Here is a 23,235-nt window from a genome sequence, read left to right on the forward strand (position 1 = left end):
TTATATTCATCTAACAGGAATCCTGTGAACTCTGAGACCTCTCAAAAGAGAGGCGTGTTGGAAGTAGAAGCTGCCAATGCTCTTCTTACTCAACAGATGGGTGGCAAGTAAGTCTTAGCTATCAACACTCAAAATCCACCCCAAGAAATCTCCTATGACGGGGCAGGTAATTTTGTTCAAAATGATAATCATGATTATGCTCAGCCTTCTTATGAACAGGTGAATTACATGGGGAGTGGTCCTAGGAATCCCAACAATGATCCATATTCTAAGACATACAACCCGGGATGGAGAAATCACCCAAACATTGGGTGGAGGGACCAACTTCAGAGATCTCAGAACTTCAACAATAGTTCTCAGGGTGGTTTCCAGCAAAACAATGATATGGAAGCAATATTGACAGGTTTTAGACAGGAAACCAGAGCATCCATTAAGAACTTGGAGATTCAAATGGGTCAATTAGCCACAAAGGTTAATGAAATTGATCAGAGGACCACTAATAGCCTTCCTGGTAATACAATTCCAAATCCAAGAGAGGAATGCAAGGCTATCACTGTAATAAGTGAACAAGTGGCAAGTACAGAAGCACAAGTTATACAGGAAACCAGAGCCTCTATTACAAACTTAGAGGTGCTAGTGGGCCAACTGAGCAGCAAATACTTGAGAGGTCTGCAAGTACATTTCAAGAGGCTACAGTGGTGAACCCAAGAGAAGATTGCAAAGTGATTCAATTGAGAAGTGGTAAAGTAGTTGGCTCTGAGGCCAAGGCCAATGAAGAGCTAGTTGAAAAGGAAGCTCCAGAGGAGAAGAAAGGACAAGTGGAGCACGCCCCTCCAAAGCGTGCAGACAACCCATTCCCAGACTCTCTTGACACTTATCCTACACTGCCAAAGGCTCCTGAGTACAAGCCTAAGATGCCGTATCCTCAGAGACTTCAAAAGGAGACCAAGGACAAGCAGTTTTCAAAGTTCTTGGAAATCTTCAGAAAGTTACAAATCAATATTCCTTTTGCTGAGGTTTTGGAGCAAATGCCTATCTATGTCAAGTTCATGAAGGAGATGTTGTCAAAGAAAAAGCATTTAAAAGGAGATGAGACAGTAGTCCTGACTAAGGAATGTAGTGCTGTCATCCAGAATGACTTGCCAAGGAAGATGCCAGATCCAGGGAGCTTTCAAATTCCATGCACCATTGGGAGCACAACCTTTGAGAAAGCCCTATGTGATCTAGGGGCAAGCATAAATCTAATGCCCTTATCTGTGATGAAGAAGCTGCATATCCAAGAGGCACAACCCACAAAGATAGCATTACAGATGGCAGACAAATCTATGAAGCCTGCATACGGATTAGTGGAGAATATCTTGGTCAAAGTGGGTAAGTTCTTCCTCCCAGCAGATTTTGTGATTCTTGAAACATGGGAGGATGAGAATGCCTCTATAATTCTAGGAAGACCATTCCTAGCCACTGGAAGAGCTCTGATTGATGTAGAAGTGGGTGAATTAGTGCTTAGAGTGCATAATGAGCAACTGGTCTTTCATGTCTTCAAAGATGTACATTCAACAGGTGAAGAAGAGAGGTGCATGCAGGCTGAACTCATTGATCCAAACCTTCAAGAACCCCCTCATGATGCACAGCAGAATTTGCAACTCAAACCTCCTATGGTGACAACCGATAAAATTCCGCCTGACATCAAACCTAAGTTTGGTGTTGGAACTGCATCATCCACCAAGGAGGAGGTCCCCAAAAAGAAAAAAAATACCCAGAGGATGGAGAAACAAAAAGATCCCCACTGAAGATTTCTCCCCAGGAATGAAGGTGGTGTTGACCAGCAATCCAGCATGGGTTTATACAGTAATCAGAATCCTCTCTCTGGAGCATATTGAGCTACGTTATAGAGACACAGGAAAGAAGTTCAAAGTAAGGGGTGAAGAGCTGAGCCCCTATGATCCTCCTCCTTAGAGGAACTGATCGTCAAGCTAGTGACGATAAAGAAGCGCTTGTCGGGAGGCAACCCGATAATTTCGTATCCTTATTTATTTTTCATCGTAGTAGTTTTCTTAGTTATTTTAATTTATTTTTATTGAGTTCTTACTAATTTTTCTGATCATGCAGCTATGTTCTTCCAGGAACCGAACACCTCAAGCTATATCTCAAAAAAAAAAAAAAGAAAAAAAAAGAGGCACACGACGCGATCGCGTCATTGACACGAACGCGTCAATCATGTGTGCGTGAAAAATAAATTTGACAGAGAGTTGCGAGGGAGTGGCGCTGGACTTATGCCTTTTGCACAAATGATCCCACGCGAACGCGTGCCCCACGCGTTCGCGTCGCTTGTGATTTTCGCCACCCACGCGTCCGCGTCGCTCACGCGATCGCGTGCCATGGAATTCGACGTAAAACGGGTGCACAGCTGAAAGTTGTGCTAGAGTGGTGCTGGACCGGTGCTGGACGCGCAATTCCCTTCACACGACCGCATGCCCCACGCGGCCGCGTCGTACCCCATTAACTGCCCACTCGCGCGATCGCATGCCCCATGCGATCGTGTCACCCCAATTTTGGCAATTATATCAATTTGAACAGAGAGTTGTGCTGGCGCGAGGCTGCACTCGCGCCAGAAGCACAAACTGGGTCACGCGACCGCGTGACCGACGCGATCGCGTCAATCAGTATAAGAGCAATGCGCGCGACCGCGTGCCCCACGCGGCCGCGTCACTTGCGCCGCCCAGTTTTCTCTCTCTCCCAATCCTAATTCTCTTTTATTCTCTTATTCATTTATTTTTTTCTTTCATTTAAATATTTGTCTCTTCTATTTTCAGTTCTTCTTTGCTTGAGGACAAGCAAACCTTTAAGTTTGGTGTTGACGCTGTGCTTATAGGTTTTCTAGTACAAAAGGGAGGCAAATCATCTTCGCGAAGGAGCACAACCTGAAGAATAAAGCGACCGCTAGGATAATTAAGGTGGTTGAGTTCCTTTCATTTTTATTCCTCCCCTCTTTTTCTATGTTATGTTTCGGTTTCCTGTTATTTTGCTTTGTTTGCTGCATGATCCTTTATTAGTTAGAATCCTAGGACTAGTTTAGTTTTCCTATTGCTTTAATTCTGAAAGATGTCTCATGTATTACTCACTGAGCTTAAATCAAAAATAAAAAAATATAGGAGTGATATATTGCATAAGAAAGTGGGTCTATATTGAATAATAGTCTTATTTACTTAAATGTGGTGGTATTTTCTGTGATTCTGAATGCATGACATGAACAGTGCATATTTTTTTATAGTGAAGTTTATGAATGTTAAAATTGTTGGCTCTTGAAAGAATGATGAAAAAGAGAAATGTTATTGATAATCTGAAAAATCATAAAATTGATTCTTGAAGCAAGAGAAAGCAGTGAAAAACACGAAGCTTGCGAAAAAAAAATTTATATATATATAAAAAAAAAAGGAAGAAAAGAAAAGCAAGCAGAAAAAACCAATAACCCTTTAAACTAAAAGGCAAGGGGTAAAAAAGATCCAAGGCTTTGAGCATTAATGGATATGAGGGCCTTAAGGAATAAAATCATGGCCTAAGCGGCTAAATCAAGCTGTCCCTAACCATGTGCTTGTGGCGTGAAGGTGTCAAGTGAAAAGCTTGAGACTGAGCGGTTAAAGTCGTGATCCAAAGCAAAAAGAGTGTGCTTAAGAACTCTGGGCACCTCTAACTGGGGACTATAGCAAAGCTGAGTCACAATCTGAAAAGGTTCACCCAGTTATGTGTCTGTGGCATTTATGTATCCGGTGGTAATACTGGAAAACAAAATGCTTAGGGTCACAGCCAAGACTCATAAAGTAGCTGTGTTCAAGAATCAACATATTGAACTAGGAGAGTCAATAACACTATCTGAATTCTGAGTTCCTATGGATGCCAATCATTCTGAACTTCAAAGGATAAAGTGAGATGCAAAAACTGTTCAGGATTGCAGTTGTAAACCCCACTATAAGAGAAGATATGGGCTTAATTGAACTCTCATTCTCACGCAAATTCACATCCTAAGCTTATATTAGTTTGGGTTGCTTGAGGACAAGCAACAGTTTAAGTTTGGTGTTGTGATGCGTGAGCATCTTATCTATCTTTTTCTAGTGAATTTGCATCTAAATTGTTGAATTTAATTAAGAATTAATTATATTTTAGCCACTATGGATGCTATTTTGAGTTTTGTACAATACTGTTTATCTTAGGTAGCATTTGGCGGAATTTGATGGAGTTTCTGCAGAGAAAGAGAAGAAGCCAAGGATATGACCAGCGAATACCGACGCGGACGCATGGCTCACGTGACCGCGCGGAATGAAGGAAATCACAATGACGCGATCGCGTGCCTGACGCGAACGCGTGGACTGGAATCTGCACAAATGACGCGAACGCGTGGATGACGCAGACGCGTCACATGCGCCACATGCAGAAAATGTAGAAAAACGCTGGGGGCGATTTCTGGACCGTTTTGACCCAGTTCTTAGCCCAGAAATCACATATTAGAAGTTGCAGAATGGACAAATCAAGTGGTCTCCACCCATCAGTTGAAGACTTGTTAATTAATTCGAATTTAAATTCAAATCTTAAATTAGGAAAAGATATTATTTTAAGTTTAATTTTAAATATTAGATTTTAAATTTATTAGGATTAGTTATAAAAAGGTATCTGATGCCATCAGATTGAACGCGGTACATTTTTACCTGAATCCTTATTTTCTCTTTTCCATGAGCAACTAAACCTCCACTGTTAAGGTTAGGAGCTCTGTCTATTGTATGGATTGATAATATTATTTTTCTATTTTAATTCATATTTTGATTTATAATTCAATAATTGTTTTCGTTCTTTATTTTATGAATTTGGGTGGAACGGAAGTATGACCCATGTTCTATTTGAGTTCTTGTAAAACTTGGAAAAGCTCTTTACTTGAACAATAGCTTGAAAACATATTATCCTGAATTTCTAATTGTTTGTATTTAACGGGATACGTGACATATAATCCCTTTATCTTTGAATAATTAGGATTCTTGTGGCATATAAACTAGGATTCGATCATCACCCTCTAATTGAAATTAATTGACCAAGGAATTGGCAGTTGATGAATTTTAGAGGAGACTAGGAAGGTCTAAGGAATTAAGGTCTAGTCATAAATAGTTTGCCATGAATTAAATCTTGCATAATTAAAATAGTTAATAAGAAAAGTTAATCCAGAAAATAGATAACTCTGAAGCCTTAACTGTCTTCTCCATATATTATTCCCAACTTAATTACTTGCCCTTCTTCAATATTTTTTATATTGTTTAATCTCTTTTATACTGCATCTCAACACCAATTTTTGTTTGTCTAACTAAGCCTATCAAACATTATTGTTGCTTAGTCCATCAATCCTCGTGGGATCGACCCTTACTCACGTAAAGTATTATTTGGTACGATCCGGTGCACTTGCCGGTTAGTAAGTGTGGTTGTAAAAAAACTCGCACCAGTACCGCTATATTAGTTGAGTAATATTATATATAAATTGTATAACTAGTTTAGATTCTCATTCAAAATTTGTGCGATACCACAAGAAAAATTTCTATTTAGAATTTCCTAAGATATATTAATACACCCAAAGATTAGACCACTTCAATTATAACCCTGAAAGACACATCACTTTCCAATAAAGATACGTGACAAATTTCAAGAACTGGAGTCGTGCAAAATCAGTTGCACCAATCTTTGCATGGCTTGGTGCTAAGAATTCCTTAGAATTGGGAATCAATACTGTTGGATTTCTCAAAGATAATGCTATATATTGAGAAATTCAAGTACTATGGAGTATTTGAACTCAGCACATGCATTAGCAGACTATGCTATCTACACATCAAGAAAAGTTTAAATGCTTATAATTCTCCTAAACTTGATTATGGAGGCTCTTATGGTGGAATTCTTGTAGCAAGATTTCGTCAAAAGTATCCTCATATTGCTCATGGTGTTTTGGCTTCATCAGCTCCAATTCTTTATTTTGATAGTGTAGTCCCACAACATGGATATTACTATGTTGTAACCTAAGATTTTAGAGAAACAAGTGAGAGCTACTACCATACTATATACGGAAATCTTAGTATAAATTTGACAAAATAGCCAAGAAGCCTCACGACCTCTCAATTCTCTGCAAGAGATTTAAGATTTGGAAAAAAATGAGAAAGGTTGATGTTCTGAAGGATTATTTGTATCATGTGTATTGTACTATCGCTCAATATAACACCATTAGTTGAGAGGATATGTGGTGTCATTAATAGAGCAGCTAATAAAATAGATATCATTATTGGTAAGATATTTGAAGTTATTGTAGCTTATAGTCACTTTAAAAATTCTTCATTCTACGTTAAAAATAGATTTGATGATCCAGATGAACAACTTCTATATTACTAGACATGTGATTAACAAGCATGCAGCGAGATTGTTAATCCAATTGGTGTTGATGAGATTGTATAACTAATTTAGATTCTCGTGCAATGTACGTGCGATCCTCGTGTCATGCACAAAAATTTTCTATTCAGTTTATATTTTTATTTAAAGTTCTTGAATTTATATCGTATTAATTCGTTTATTTTATATTATTCAATTCAATATATATTAAATTTTTATGATGTATATCTGATAGATCCAAATTGTAGCATGTGAGTATCACAATTTGTCCATATTTTTTCATGTATTCAATTATCTTGAAGAGCTCATCTAAACATCATTTTGATGATGTGTAATCTTCTGATAATATGAGCAGTGAAATTTGTGATTGCTCAATTGTCGTAAAAAAATGTTGATAATTATACATTGCCTTCTCTAAGTTTGTAATCAACATATGTTTTAACTTTTTTTCTTTCCAATGCTTTATGCAAATGACTAAAAAAACTGTATTGGGTGCTTGAACATCTAAAACTATTAAAAACATCATATTTGATCCGGAGAGCATGGGAGGTATCAAGAGGAATAGAAGGATGAGTGATTTGATGTGAGTCGATTTTGTAATTATGAGAACCAACTATTGAACAACTTGGGCTTGCTATTCTTTATAATCTAGAACATTCATTTGAATAACTATATGTAATATATATATAGTGTCTAACTCGTTTAGATTCCCATGAATTATTTTTGGTATTGCTTGAGACTTAGAGTAGTTGAGTAATATTTTATTTAAATTGTATAACTAGTTTAGATTCTCGTTCAAAATTTGTACAATACCAAAAAAAAAATTCTATTTAAAATTTTTTAAGATATATTATTACACCCAAATATTAGACCACTTCAATTATAACTATGAAAGATATATCACTTTTTAATAAAGATACGTGGCAAATTTCAAGAGCTGGAGTCGTGCAGAATTAGTTGCACCATTCTTTGCATGGCTTGGTGTTGAGGATTCCTTAGAACTAGGAATCAATATTGCTAGATAAAGTTGAATGCCTGAAAGCAAAATATGTCACAATAGGAAGGAGAAACCAATCCTATCCATGAACATTAAAGACCACAAATGCAATTGCATTATACGATGATATGAATGAACTTTTATAAATGGAACTAAAGTCTCATGAGCATTCTGTATACACAATTTCGACTTCCAAGCTGAAATCCTAAAACCACTAGAAGTGGATAATGTTGTTCAAGTTGATAGTAAACCTGAACTCCAACAATCTCAGAAATGTGCATACAACTTATCATACTACTTGTTCAATTTTTATCAAATTAATAAATATCAACTTAATCTTATTAATTTGTCATCTTGTACAATTTTATCAAGTTATATAACAAATTGATAAATATCAACTTAATCGTATCATCATGTACACCTTATTTTTAATACATGATTAGCTAATGATTGAATTTTTTACTAAGTCAAAGATTTTAACTAAGCTTGTTATTCAATTTTGATCAAATAAAAAATTATAACTTGACTAGTTTAATTATGCAAATCACCATTTTATTAACTTATTTCTTCTAAACTTATCAAGTTTCATATTTGGCAATCATGATTATCTAAGTTAAAGCTTCTATATGTCAGCACTTGTTACTGCTTTAGTCACTAATCACAAATTTTTACTTTAAAATCAAAAGAATAATTTTGCTTCTTTTCACACGCTATTAAAAAAAAAATACTTTTAGCAGTCATTTGTTTTACCTTTAACGGCAATAAAAATAGTTACTAATATATTTACTAGCAGTTAAAAATTAATCATCTTATACTTTGTCACTAAAAAGTTTTAGCCGTAATTATATAATTACCGGTAAAGACATTTTTAATGGTCGCAAAAATTATATAATTATCATTATAACATACAGTAATAACAATAAATATATAATTGTCGTAAAAATACAAGTTAAATAAAAAATATAGTGGCCATTATGTTATTGCTCTTAAAAATTTATCGCTATTTTTTTTTTTTTTTGTAGTGGCAAAGAGCACGTAAACTTGAGATATGATGTAAATTTCAGGAATTATTTTAGATTTTTACTCCTAAAAATTAGGTAGATATTAGTTACTTAATTGATCGCTGATCAGCTGCATACATCTCCATCGTATTTTACTTGTCATTTTGGTAACCTATTTTTAGTCCTCGAAATATGTTAGCCATATTCTGAAACTGCTATGAACTTGAAAATTGAAATTGGCATTTTTGGAGTGTTGTACGAAGGATCTTTCTTTCGTTTTGTCAAGCTCCCGCATTATTATATTCCAATTTGATTATAATAAAATCACCCTTTAGTTAAACAAGAAACAATTTGACTACTTATCAATTGCCATCTTCTGTCTTTGTTTCTTTTGATTATTATTGGTATCATAGTATAGATTGAAGGGGACAAAAAAAAAAAGATAAATACAGCTAAGGAGTCAATATGGTTAGTTAGGCGAATTTTAATTAATAATTATTGTAATGTTAGTATAATTGTTTCATAAGGTAATGAAAAGTTAAAAAAAAAAAAAGAAGCTATACTAATTTTTAAGGCAACACAAATGCATGGAGAATTTGAGATTTTTTTTCTGATATAATAATTATGTACGTGTAATACAGGTAAATGATGATTTCGGTGTGTAATTTACAAACAGAAATAATTTGGTAATAAAAAATAGTCAAAACTTGTCTTCATTAACCAAAAATAGTAGTCAGAACTCCAACAATCTTAGAAATGTGCATACATACTACAACTAGCAAGAAAACAGAACTCAGCAATTAAACAACAAAAACAAAAACAAACAAAAACAGACAGGTGAGCATGAGAAATGTGTTGGGAATAAGACACCATTCCCCCTTGAGAAAACACCTTTGACAGAGAAATAAAATAGACACAATCACAACACAAGAATTTAACGTGGAAACTCCAATTACCGGAGAAAAAACCACGGCCGTTGTCAAATGACAACCAGAGAATATCACTATGTGAAAATTGTTACAACACATAGACTTCTTTCTCTCATCGGCACCCCAGTACACCCACACTCTCTCAAAGCAAATATCTAACTACACCTCACAACACTCTATAGTCAAAGAGTACAGAGGAAAAGAAAAATCAGATACAAGCTTAAAGTGTTTCTGACTGGTGCAAAAATAAATGGAGAACTTAGCCTCATATTTATAACCTAGGCCACCCACTCCATTTGCTATCCTGAGCAATGTGGGACTAATTCAACCAAATCCTAACAATCTCCACCTTGATTGAAATAGTCACACATCTTCAGTTTCTATTGTCAACACCGACAATTCTTTGCTGCCATTGTCTATACCGACAATCATAGTTCAGAGAACTATCATACTCCACCATGAAAGTATACTCACTTGGAATTAGACCACTCCAAGCATTTCGCCTTGGTACAGATCGAAACCTTGCTGAAAATTCATGGTGCAACTTCCAAATTGGCTTTTCCTGGAAGTTCTTCAGCCATCGACCTAACTCCGCCACACACCTTGCATCTCAACGCCAACCAATGCCCGTGTGCAATTGTGGACCCGATTGCCACAACTTATCCTTATCCATGGCAGTGCGGTAATACCATGAGGATACTTCTTGTCTTCTAGAGAACATCGTCTTCTCTCATAGAGAGAGCAATATTACAAGTATCAGATTGAGAGTCTTTTTCTGAAACCGCATTACCTGGACAATTTCTCTTTACATGCCCAGACTTTCCACATTTCCAGCATGTTACACTCCTTCCACGATTTCCTTTTCCATAATTGTCACTTCTAGCTACAAGCGCCAAATCTGATGAAGTACTACCCTCATTTTTCATTCTTCTTTCTTCAGCAATGAGCTTACTGGCAACTTCTTCAAAATTCAGAGTTTCCTTCCCATACATTAAAACAGGTTTGATATACTCATAGGAAGAGGGAAGAGACAATATGAGCCTTAGTGCCTTATCTTCATCATCAATTTTCACTCCAATTGCCTCTAATTCAGAGACAATACCATTGATAGCACTAAGATGGTCGGAGATTTTCACATTGTGATCCATGCGTAGATTATGGAACTGCTCCTTCAATAACAACCGATTTGAGATGCCCTTTGACTGATACAACCCTTCGAGTTTATCCCAAAGTTCCTTGGCTGTTTTCATTCCTTGCACATTTGCAAGAACATTCTTAGCCAAACACAGGCGAATAGCACTTGCAGCTCTCAAATCTAGTTCCTCCCATTCTTCATCCTTCATACCAGAGATCCTCTCCTTCAACGCCTTGTGCAAACCTGATTGTATCAACACATCCTTGACTTGTATTTGCCACAAGCCAAAATTGATTCTTCCATCAAATTTCTCTATCTCAAGCTTCACAGCACTTGAATATCCTGACATTGTTGCAACCGTATACTGGAATAGTATAACTCAACCGTGCACTAGGAAGGGTCCCCAGGAAAGAGAGGTGGGTCACAATGGACACACTTAAATACCAAGTCTTTCCTTAGTCAGAACCTTTCCAAACTGCACTCTCACAGTGTCACACTGCCTTCCAGCAACAACAACAGCAACCAAAGATCAACCTCAAGCCACAGGACAAAATTCTTTTCTGATGTGGAAGGTCAGACTAGGCTGCAACCACAGAGCATACTAAGAATAAATCCTACCGAACCGAAGCTCTGATACCACTTGTTGGGAATAAGACACCATTCCCCTTGAGAAAACACCTTTGACAGAGAAATAAAATAGACACAATCACAACACAAGAATTTAACGAGGAAACTCCAATTACCGGAGAAAAAACCACGGCCGTTGTCAAATGACAACCAGAGAATATCACTATGTGAAAATTGTTACAACACATAGACTTCTTTCTCTCACCGGCACCCCAGTACACCCACACTCTCTCAAAGCAAATATCTAACTACACCTCACAACACTCTATAGTCAAAGAGTACAGAGGAAAAGAAAAATCAGATACAAGCTTAAAGTGTTTCTGACTGGTGCAAAAATAAATGGAGAACTTAGCCTCATATTTATAACCTAGGCCACCCACTCCATTTGCTATCCTGAGCAATGTGGGACTAATTCAACCAAATCCTAACAAAATGTTTCTTGTGTGTGCGTGCATGCATCAATGACACTTTCTCATATTCCCTACACTCCTAGCATCTCTCATTGATCTCTTCCCTTCATTGCCTCCTTGGAAAAACACAAAGTGTTCCAATTTATGAGATGTGCCCTTTTCCTATTTTGATCGTCGCTCCAGATAAAGCGTCGCTGCTCTTTCTCCACCTGATTGCAGATAGACTTTTGGATTTTGCTATGTTGCATAAAAAAAGGCTATAGGTGTGATGGCTGATTGAGCTATAACAACTTTCCCCGCCATCGATAAGCTATCTCGTTTCTGTCCCTGCAAATGACCCTTCACCTTGTCAATAATATGATTGTATCTTTGTTTAGTGCCTCTTCCTTCTAAGATGTAGGCCCCCAAGTATCTACCAACTTCCCTCGTCTCTTTGAAACCTTCAAGATCAACAATCTCCTATTTTTTAACTGGGTTAACCTTCTTGGAGAAGAAAACTTGTATTTTTTGGCCATTCACTATTTGTCCCGATATTTCACAAAAATGATCCAAAAAGGATTTAATAACCTCCATTTGGTTACAAGAAGCTTCCTCGAAGAGCATCAAGTCATCTGCAAACATCAAATGCGAGATGGCCAAACCATACTTACCAATTCTGAAAGGCTTCCATTCACCCTCGACAACCTTATCTTCAATCAAATGTGATCATCTGTCCTTGCAAATAACAAAAATATAGGGAGACAAAAGGTTCCCTTGTCTAATACTACAAGACGGTGTAAACTTTTTCGAAGGCTCCCCATTCCATAAAACCTGGAAGCTTGTTGTCCGAATGTATTGCATAATAATGTGAATCATTTCTCGGGGCAGGCTGAATTCCATAAGGCATTTTTCAACAAAATTCCAATTAAGATGGTCATAAGCCTTCTTTAGGTCTATCTTTATAGCCATGGACCCTTTTCTCGCATTGGATCTTCTCATACTATGAATAATCTCTTGGGCAATCACTATATTATCTTGTATTCTTCTACCTGAAATAAAGCTTGATTGAGCAGGAGAAATTATTTTATCTAGGATAGACTTAACTCTATTGGCAATTACCTTTGTAATCATTTTGTAAGAAATGTTATATAAGGAAATAGGCCTGAACTGAGTAACGAATTCTGGTTGATCAATCTTGGGGATCAAAGCAAGGAAAGTGTTATTAACCTCCTTAATATTACTAGGGTTAGACCAGAAGTTCATGACAAAACTCTTCAAACTGCTACCTACTAGTTCCCAATTATCTTTATAAAAACTTGATGGAAACCATCTTCACCAGGGGCCTTGAGAGAACCCATGAAAAATATGGCTTGTTCTATCTCATCAGCCTCTACAATGCTTCTCATTTTGAGCATGTAGCCTGGTTCCATCTTTGGGTAGATAGTCTGCGTATGAATATTACAATCTCTATTGGGATTGGTTTCCTGGAACAGATTCTTGAAGTAGGAACAAACATGAACTTTGAGATTGTCCAGGTTATCTATCCAGCTACCACCGGAGTCTCTTGGCTTGAAAATCTTGTTTCTTCTTCGGCAGATAATGGCTTTGGTGTGATAATATCTTGTGTTATGATCTCCTTCAACCATCCAAGTCTCTCTGGATTTTTGAATCCAAAGCATTTGTTCTCTGTCCAACATCACCACTAGTTCTTTGTTAAGATCTTCCTCCAAATTGTCCAAGAACTCACTTTTCCCATATATAGGAGAGTTCTGAATCCCCTTCAACTTGATGAGAATTATCCTCTTCTGATTGAAAATATTTCCAAAAGTGTTGTGGTTCCACTGCTTAACTTTCTCCACAAACACCTTTATAGATTGATTAAGGGCTAAATCTCTGTTCCAGGTATTCTTGAGAAAAGGCTGAAACTCATTGTGCTGCATCCACATGTATTCAAACCGAAATGGCTTGTTTTTAAGAACATGACTGTTACCTATATACTTAATCAGAATGGGATGGTGATCGAATTTTATTCGCAATAGAGTCTCTACAAGTGCCTCATGAAAACAAATCCTCCAATCTCTCTCTCTCTCTCTCTGAGAGTAAAGCACGTACCTTGAAAACCTAAATCCATGAACCCGTACGAGTCCATCCAATCCCTAAAATGCCTTATCTGAGCTAAGTTAGGAGGTGCTCCTCCTTTCTTTTCACTTATGTCACTGATATCATTGAAGTCCCCGCAGAGCATCCAAGGACAGTTCATCGTAGGGACTAGATCAACAATATAATTTCTCAACTCCCTTTTCCTTTCTTCGTTTGGATTATCATAGACGATAGTAAGGAACCATTCCCTTAGATTGTCTGAAATCGAGATGTGCAAAGGTTGTTCATTTTTACTTATCTCTTGAATCGAAAGATTGGGATTATTCCACATGAGCCATATTCCTCCTGAGAACCCCTGAGCATCAATCACCAAACTGAAGTTAAAACCTGTTATTTTAATGGCCAATTCTATGATGTCTTTTGTTTGGTGTCCAACTTTTGTCTAAATTATCTTTTATAGTAATTTTAAAATATTAAAAAAATTTTAACTTTTATACTTTTAAATTTTTAATTAATTATTTAACCTATTTTAACAATTAGACAATATCTTTTAGACACCATAACAAACACCTTTTTTTAATAGCATTGTGTGCAACTGTACCCCTGCACCTCGTCTCCTGTATCGTAACTAAGTCCGGTTTGTATTTAGACACATAATCCTTCAAAACTCTAGTAAAATTTGGGCTGACAGCCCCTCTAGCATTGCATAAGAAAATAATCATCACTATAAAAAGAAAAGAAGGAAGCTTAAGGCTTCAGTGTTCAAAGATGTACTGTGAGAACCATATGGGCCTATTTAGGCCAAGTTCATATCCTCCCCTGCGGGAGCATCTCTATTACCCCATTCCATCACAGCCGAAGTGCCTTCTGCCATAAATTCATCTAAGTCTGATCTAGAGAAGCACAAAACATTTGGGTCCGAAGGTTTTGGGTTAAGGTTTGGGTCCATAGGGGTCTCCTCTATCACTTTTTCATTTGAAAGAGTGGGTTGGGTTTGAAAAGGGTTGGGTATGTTTGAGGAAGGTATAGGGAAAAAATGGGCTAAGGTTTCTTTTGGTTGATTGGCCTGAGAAACTGAAACAGGCCAGAGTTCCAAGGTATGGGGGAAAAGTGGGCCAAATTTGTCCACTTACTTGCAAGGCCAAAACATAAAAATATTTGTTGAGCAATGTAATTACAAGTCTATCTTACATTAAACTCATGCAAATTATTGCGTTCCACACCAGCCTAATGGATGAGAACCGAACCGGTATAAGATTATTGGGTTACTGGATCATTGGTTCAATCGGTGAGTTACCGGTTGAACCGATTAATCCGGTATAATTAAATAATTATATAAAATTTAATTATTTTTTTATTATAAGTACTCTTATTTTATTTTTATAAAAATAATTATCATTTTTAAATTTTAATACTTTATTAATTAGTTTATATGTATTGTATTATTATATTATTATAGGTAAAAACTCACATACAATTATTTTCATGTGAAATTGATATTTAAGAACTATTAGATGATTTGACAAGTTTGACTAAATAAGTAAATATCATCTAAAATTTTTCAATTATTAACTTCATATGAAGACAACTACATGTGAGTCTTTACCTATTATTATATACTATGAGTATTTATTAAAAAAATAATATTAATAGATATCATATAATCATAAAAAAAATAAATTGTGATTAATAAATTTTTTTGTTTATTTTTTTAATTTGTATATATTTAATAAAATTTATAATTAAATAAAATATAATTAATTTTAAAATGAGAGACTTTAAAATTAAAATAAATTGAATATAAGTAAAATAAAAGATTATTATATATATTATAATTTGTTTATATAATAGTAAGAAGCATCCCATCATAGTGGTAACTATGATTATCTTCCTTGTATTTTTTGGGGCAAGCATTTGAACCCCTTTTGAAGCATTTTGACAAATTTTCCAAATATCACAAGTTTGACACTTGGTAGCACTGGAGCATATGGACCACGGTAGACTTGCAGAGAGCTGGAGCGTTGTAGATTCGCCTTCAACCGAAGCAGTTTGGTACGGTCCAATTCTCACCGGGTTGACCGGAACACTAAGTCACTAACCATCCGTCAAAGCAGAACGCCAGAACCCACTGGCCCTAGAGCATATGGAGCACGATAGACTTGCAGAGAGCGGGTTGACCGGAACACTAATGATCCTACTTCTAGAACATACCAGTAGTCATCTTCATTGAATAGCCTGACCGCAAAGAAGTTATTCCCTAGATCAATCAAGTCTAGCCCTCCAGATTTCGCCCACATTGTGTCGAGCCTTCTCTTAAGTACCCCGTAAGAAACACTACTCCTTCCCAACAACTTGATAATCAAGGTATGTTTCCACGACCTTTCTAGTCTTTTCTTCTCAGCTCTATTTACTTGGATGTTGAAAATGCCATTCTGTAAACGGTTCACAGTGATGGAAGGAATTGCTCTCTCCTCCTTTCGTACCCTCCTGTAAGCTTCCCTTTGTGCTTGGCTCCAATCCAACATTTCTTCCATCATCCCCGATTCCTCTTCATCGTAAGACTCCCCTTCGTTGGTCATTTCCTCATCCGAGTCTTCAGAGTCCTCATTGTTTTCTGTGCTACCATGAATTACCAGGTCAGCATATGTTCCTTCTTCCTTTGACTCCCACAAAAGTGGTCTTCTCGTACATTCAATCCTCCTTTCTGGGGATCCTGAAAGTCTCTCCGATATAAGTGCCCCCATCATTTCAAAGTTTTTTCTTGCTCCTCTGCAGTTGGTCAGCCTCCTCCACGGTCGTATCTCCTCCAATAAAATCACCCTTTAGTTAAACAAGATACAATTTGACTACTTGTCAATTACCATCTTCTGTCTTAGTTTCTTTTGATTATTATTGGGTCAATATGGTTAGTTAGGCGAATTTTAATTAATAATGATTGTAATGTTACTATAATTGTTTCATAAGGTAATGAAAAGTTAAAAAAAAAAACAAGCTATACTAATGCTTAAGGTAACACAAATGCATGGAGAACTTGAGATTTTTTTTTCTGATATGATAATTATGTACATGTAATACAGGTAAATGATGATTTCGGTGTGTAATTTACGAACAGAAATATTTGATAACAAAAAATAGTCAGCTTGTCTTCATTAACCAAAAATTGTAGTCAGAACTCCAACAATCTCAGAAATGTGCATACATACTACAACTAGCAAGAAAATAGAACTCAGCAATTAAGCAACAAAAAACAAAAACAAACAAAAACAGAGAGGTGAGCATGGGAAATGTTTCTTGTGTGTGCATGCATGCATCAATGACGCTTTCTCTTATTCCCTACACTCCTAGCATCTCTCATTGATCTCTTCTCTTCATTGCAGCACTTGACATATTCACGAATAGCATCAATTGAATCTTTCTTTAAATTTGGGCAATTCCTGAATGAAAAAACCGTGCCTCCAATATAATACTCCTTTTCGTAGAATGCGAGGTGTTGTTGGAGTAGTTCAGGTGTTGGAGTGAACACTCTCTCCAACGATTTGCAGTTATTGGCTGTTAAACAATGGAGGGATGGTGGAATTCGAGGCATTGACCGGAGCACCGTGCAACTGGTTAAGTAGAGATTTCTGAGGCGTGGAAGGTGTCTGATGGTTTCTGGAATGCTCTTCACGTTAGTTTCCCTGAGTGATAACGACTCTAACAATGATAAGTTGCTGATGTTATGTGGGATTTCATACAACTTATCACATTGATCCAAGTCTAGCTGTGTTAAAGAAGATAAGGCATCAAATAAGATGTATAGATTTGATGCGTCTAACTTTATGCACCCTCCAAGATAAAGCACTTTAAGAGTGGTGAGATTAGAAAAGCTGTCTGGCAGATGCATCAGATTCACACATCCATCCAAGTTTAAGTATTGAAGCTTGGAGCGGGAAGTATGTGATGATCCTGAGCACGATGATGTTGATGATGCTGATGCTTCACTCAATACTTCCTTCTTCACTTCACACCACCCTAAACCATGTAAACGTAAGAAAGAAAAAAAAAATTTCAATGAGCTTATAATGTATTTATTAAAAAGAATTTAGATGTTTCCAATATTAATAAATTTAACAAGATAACAAATGACAATTATTAGTAAAATCTTAAGGGAATATATTTAAAGCATTGATGTCATATAAATTACTTATATCTCTAGCATACTTTCTCTCACAGAAAACTTTTTCTGAAATTATGTGAATTTTGAAATTTGTTATTGAAACTCTAATACCATGTTACAAAATTACTTGTTCCGAAAAATTGAGCTGAGAGGAGAAGTTATACTGATAGCTATATCTTTAACAATACTATAATCAATACAAAAAAATAAAATAAAAAAATAGAAAAAAAAAACACAAAAGAATGAAAATGTTAAAAAGAAAACACAACAATCATAAGGATGGGGAGGAGAAAGAGGAAAAAATTAGTGCAACATATGAGAAGGGGGAAAAAAGCTGAAAAAGAAAACTTGATTGGGAGATATTAAAAAGGGATTTGTTCATTTAACACTAATAATGTTACTTTTATATTAAGGCATCTCACCTGGAAGTTTCTCAAGCCTTCGGCAATTCCATAGGGTCACCGTAACAAGTTTTGGGAGAGAAAAAATTGATGGGTGAACCGAAAGCAAATTTATGCATCCCATGAGTTCTAATTCTTGAAGACTCAAGGCTTTAGATAAATCTGGAATCTCGATCAATTGTTTGGATCCATTAAGAACAATCCTTTTCATATTTGGTATATCCTAAAATGAATAAAAATATACAAAATTAGATGCTTCATGCTAGTAATTGATTCAGAAAATAAATAACTAGATTAAACTCTACAAAATTAAGGATTAGCTGGCAAGAGGATAATAGATTGACTTTCATTCATTTAACTTTCTTTTATAATTTTGGCATCGAATATCTTGTATACATCCTAGTCGTCCATCTAATTAATGATTTGAATTATAAATGCATCATCATGCATGTGCAATGGTGGAGTCATCGGATATTCAGATATGCAAATGGAACCCGTTGAAAAAGTGTAGTTGATTTTGGAAAATCATTCAGAGTGTGGGAGAAATGACATCACTATGTTTTAAAAAGTTTTCATCTGAGGGAACCGTTTTGGAAACTCAGTGGCCAATTCGGTGATTCTCTTTTTCATAATTTGATAATGTCATTTCACACATGATCATACTTGATGTTTTTACATTGTATATCGGCATTATCAAAAATAAGAATGACATTATCTATTTCGTGTAATATAATTTGATTTCGCATGAATTGAATGCAGTTGAATAAAGAATTGAAGTAAACCCACATATAATATAGTACAATATAATTTTTCACTTACCTGTACACCATCCCAGAGCTTTTCAACGCGACTTTCTTTCATACGAAGTTCAACAAGACACTCTGCATTGAATGTTGTTGGAAAGGATTTCGCAGGGTAATTGTCCCAATGAAAGAGTCGTAGTTTCTGTGGCAGTATTTCAAGACCTTCTGGAAGATGCACTTGGCATGTGTTATTATCCGAACAATAATAATAATAATAGTAATAATCACTGCTATTATTATTATTATTATTGAAATAAAACCTCAGAAGTTTTAGATTTTCCATTCTAGCAAACAAATGAGGACTTAGGCTTATGTCAGCACTAACACTTGACATGTTCCAGGTTAAGCTTTCAATATGGTCCGTGCCCTGTCCAAAACAACTAAATCTACTTAATTATATGTATCATGGAATAATAACCATAGAATTTTCTTTAATTATTTTATCTATTTTAAATGGAAAAATGTCACAATAAAAGTTTTCATACCTCTCTATGTTTCAATACACGATGAATGTCATGAGGATCCCATAAATGACGTTGTTCTCCAGGCTTATTGATGCTTTGTTGACGCACAATCCATCGGCCCATTTCTCGAATCAAGTCATGCATGGATACACAATGTTGAATACTTATAAGAGCTCTATCTTGGAGAGTTTTTAATGCAATAGATGTTGAGTAACCACAAGCATCTAATAAATTCTCTACAGTATCCTTTCCTTCATCCTCTTTGAAGAAACAAGCAACATATAAAAATATGCTCTTCTCTTGGTGATCCAATCCTTCATAACTTAATCTCAACACATTATGAATCTCTGGAAAGGGCATTTTCTGAAGCTTCTGGAATTGACATTCCCATTCTTCAAAGCATTTGCCATAAAGAAAAGAACCCAAAACTTTCAATCCTAATGGGATGCCTTTAGCATATTCAACCATTTTCGACACAAGATTATGCCAGTGCAATTCAAGGCAATGCCCATCAGTTCCATCAAAGGCATGCAAACTTAGCAGCTGTCGGGCATCACTAGATTCCAATGCCTTTACTTTGTATATGTCATCTGCTTCTTTACAAATTGCATGTTTATCCCTAGTTGTAACAATGATTCTACTACCAGGACCCAACCAATTATGTCCTCCAACTAAGTTTGTGATTTGATCAGAAGTACTAACATCGTCAAGAACAACAAGAATCTTTCTGCGACGAAGTTTTCTCAAAACATGTTTCGGTACTCCGTTGGGAACACCAATGTTTAAATCTTTTTCGTCTGTGAATACAGAAAGAATTTTGTCTCTTAATTGAATTATTCCCCACTTCTCTGACTCCTTTCTGACATTTGCTAGGAAATGACGACTTTCATATTGAGAACACAATTTGTTAAATAATACAGTGGCAATAGTAGTCTTACCAATGCCACCCATGCCCCAAATTCCTATAACACGAATATCTTTTGAGCCATTGGCAAAAACTATTGACTCAAGTTCGTCGACTGGTTTATTAATTCCAACAAGGCCTTGAAAGTCATAAGCTGGGTGCATATCATCTAAAGTTTTCAAAATGTGTTTGACAACTTCTTCCTCACTTCTGCTGACAAAGAAAAGAGCATCATCATTATCATATCATCATTATTATTAATGGAAATTGAAAAATTCTTCTAACTTATAAAAAGATTAATTATAGTTTCACCTATGATTGGATGTTTGTTGTTTAATTTCTATCTAAAAAATAAAAAAAATAGCTCGTGCATTTCAAAAGTTTAGAACAAAAATGTCATATATTTAAAAAAAGAAACACAAACCTAAAATTTTTGGAATGGAATCCTGATAAACCTGAGACTCCCTTCAGTGCAGCTCTCCATTTATTGACTTTGTCCTTGAAATCATTTTCATGTTTTCATGTTTAACAAATGCTTCTGCATAGGACCTCTTCTGATGTCGCACTTCTGAAGGCTCTACATTGTAGAAAATAGGTATGATGATTTGACCCTTCTCTTTTTGGCATTCAGTTATTTTGACAAGCTCTTCTAAGCACCATTTCGAAGAGGCATAGTCTTTCGAGAAAATAACTAATGCAATTTGTGATTGTTCAATTGCTGCGAAAAGTGCTGGTAATATTTCATTTCCTTCTTTAAGGTTATAATCTACATATACATGAATCTTTTTCTGACGTAATGCTGTAAGCAAATGGCTGAAAAAGCCACAGCGAGTGTCTGAACCTCTAAAACTTATGAAGACGTCATATTTGAATTGAGGAGCAGTGGATGAAGAAGAAGAAGAAGAAGAAGAAGAAGTCATCTTATAGAAACCAATATGCCAATGTAGTCAGCAGCAGTCTTCTTTATGATCTACAACAGAGAAGATTTTGACTTAGAGAAAATAACAAGCATTGAAAAACATATGGAGCAGATAATGATGATGTGAAGAATCTCATTGATGACTGTTTGAATCTACATCTATATATACAGGTTAATCCTGGTCTTTGTGGTAAATTACAATATATATTTTTATTGGCTCCAAAAAATATACTAATAATATACAAGTAAATTATAATAATATCTTAATAATATTAAAGTGTAATGTTTTTATTTATTAATAATTAATAATATAAATTAATTTTAGGTTTATTTTTAAAATATAAACCAATAATAAAAGTCACATATTGACATTTGGTTGTGTACAAAGACCAACGGTGTCCCTCAAAGAAGTGTTTTTTTTTTTTTAAAAAAAAATACATTACTCATAAGATAGTCACCTCGTTTGGCAGTTGGTTCCTAGAAACTATGAAAAGGATTAGGAAGGAAGGAGGTTATTTGCAGAGGGAACTAATAAGCAGCATCAGTTTTACATGGTGGGCAATATGGAAGATCAGAAACCAATTTATGTTTCAAAGACAGGAGGTCAGTCCTATGGGAGCTATAACTAGTGCAGCTAACTGGACAGCAGAATATAACAACTTAGGGAAGGGAATATGATTGTTTACCTTTGGAAGAGAACAGGTTTAGGGTTCGCCAAATAAGCATGAATGTACAGGTTTCGGTTTCAACCTATCAAGAGAACAGAATAGAGCCAATCCGGGAGTGAATCCCCAGCAGCGATGTTGAAGCAAGGAAGTAAATGGCAGCACTCAACCGAAGGAGAAGGGAATGTACTCCAACAAGGGCAAGTTCATTGGGCAAGAAATAGAAATGAAGCGCTGAACATGAGCAGCGTTCATGGAGTCATTAGTAGTGGAGCGAAGAAAGCAAGCAGCAACGAGTAAAGAACAGATTAATGACGTGTCAAAGAGCGGATCTCGTCGGTTGAGAGCGCTTTCTGAATCAGCCTCGACGCCGCCATCCAGAGAAGAGGAGAAAGGGACCGATTCGATGCCAGGAGGGGCTGGGCTCGCCGGAGTGAGCGACGGCGCGTCACTGTCCGAGGTAGTGTCAGGTGTGTGCGCTGCCCGAGTGCCGATCTTTTCGCGGAGATAGCAGCGGCCGTCCATGATAGGTCTTGTGCCAGAACAAGTCCAGATTTCAGGAGATCAGAGGAATCGGGTATTGATGGCGGAAACCTGGGCAGAGCGTGAAGCATCAGGTGGCAAATCGGAAGGAGATCAGAGGAATCTAGTTGTCTAGTTGCACGATTGCCATGATACGATAGTTGGGTGGGGCGGGTTCTGGGTCGGATCTGATTGTAGGGCAAATCCCATGACCAAAAAAGAAAGGTGAATACTTTCATGACACATTTGCGTGAAGATAGCATTGTGGACTATAAGGTGAATTGATATGTTTAATTAAATATGTTTGATCAATCATCTAAAAGTTTACAATATATATAAAAATGGACATCGAATTTGATGGTCTCAGGAGGTTTGGACTATTAAATGGTCCATAATAAAACATGTTTTTTAAGTTTTTTTAATAACGGCTAAATAGTCTTTTTTTTTAATTTTATTTACAAATTAACTTCATATATTTTATTTAATTATAAAAACTATTTTTTATTTTATAAATTATTATTTTATTATTCATCTATCATGTTTATTAACAATAAAAAATAAAAACAATAAGCCAATGAGTTATAACTCAAATGACATAGTCTCCACATACTCAATTAAGAGGTTGCGGATTCGAGTCTCCTATCTCTGGTAAAAAAAAATAAAAATAAAAAAAATAAAAACAATAACGAATTAGATCTTCTATTGATAGTAATAAACATTTTGGTCATTCCAATCGATTAAAAGTTTATATTTGATCCGTGACGTTCGTGATGAACCATAAAATCGTGTTTCCTTAAAAACCAATCGATTGAAAA

The 23,235-nt window shown here is 35.9% G+C and overlaps 1 protein-coding gene and 1 long non-coding RNA gene across 2 annotated transcripts; one reads left to right on the forward strand and one right to left on the reverse strand.

Moving 5' to 3' along the window:
* The first annotated feature begins 15,814 nt into the window (after positions 1-15,814).
* On the forward strand, positions 15,815-16,605 carry LOC140177135 (uncharacterized). The gene is made up of 3 exons (XR_011868905.1): positions 15,815-15,950; positions 16,036-16,141; positions 16,223-16,605. It is a non-coding gene; the product is annotated as an uncharacterized lncRNA (long non-coding RNA).
* A 98-nt stretch (positions 16,606-16,703) lies between these two features.
* Positions 16,704-22,673, reverse strand: LOC112730571 (disease resistance protein RPV1). The gene is made up of 6 exons (XM_025780642.3): positions 21,920-22,673; positions 20,783-21,284; positions 19,432-20,527; positions 18,963-19,313; positions 18,165-18,366; positions 16,704-17,597 (listed from the first exon to the last, which is right to left on the reverse strand). Exons 2-6 carry the CDS (start codon positions 21,232-21,234, stop codon positions 16,897-16,899), a joined length of 2,802 nt encoding a protein of 933 aa, XP_025636427.1. The 5' UTR covers positions 21,235-21,284; positions 21,920-22,673; the 3' UTR covers positions 16,704-16,896.
* Between the last annotated feature and the right edge of the window lie 562 nt (positions 22,674-23,235).

The sequence above is a fragment of the Arachis hypogaea genome, chromosome 12 (assembly GCF_003086295.3).
Source record: "Arachis hypogaea cultivar Tifrunner chromosome 12, arahy.Tifrunner.gnm2.J5K5, whole genome shotgun sequence".
Lineage (NCBI taxonomy): Eukaryota > Viridiplantae > Streptophyta > Magnoliopsida > Fabales > Fabaceae > Arachis > Arachis hypogaea.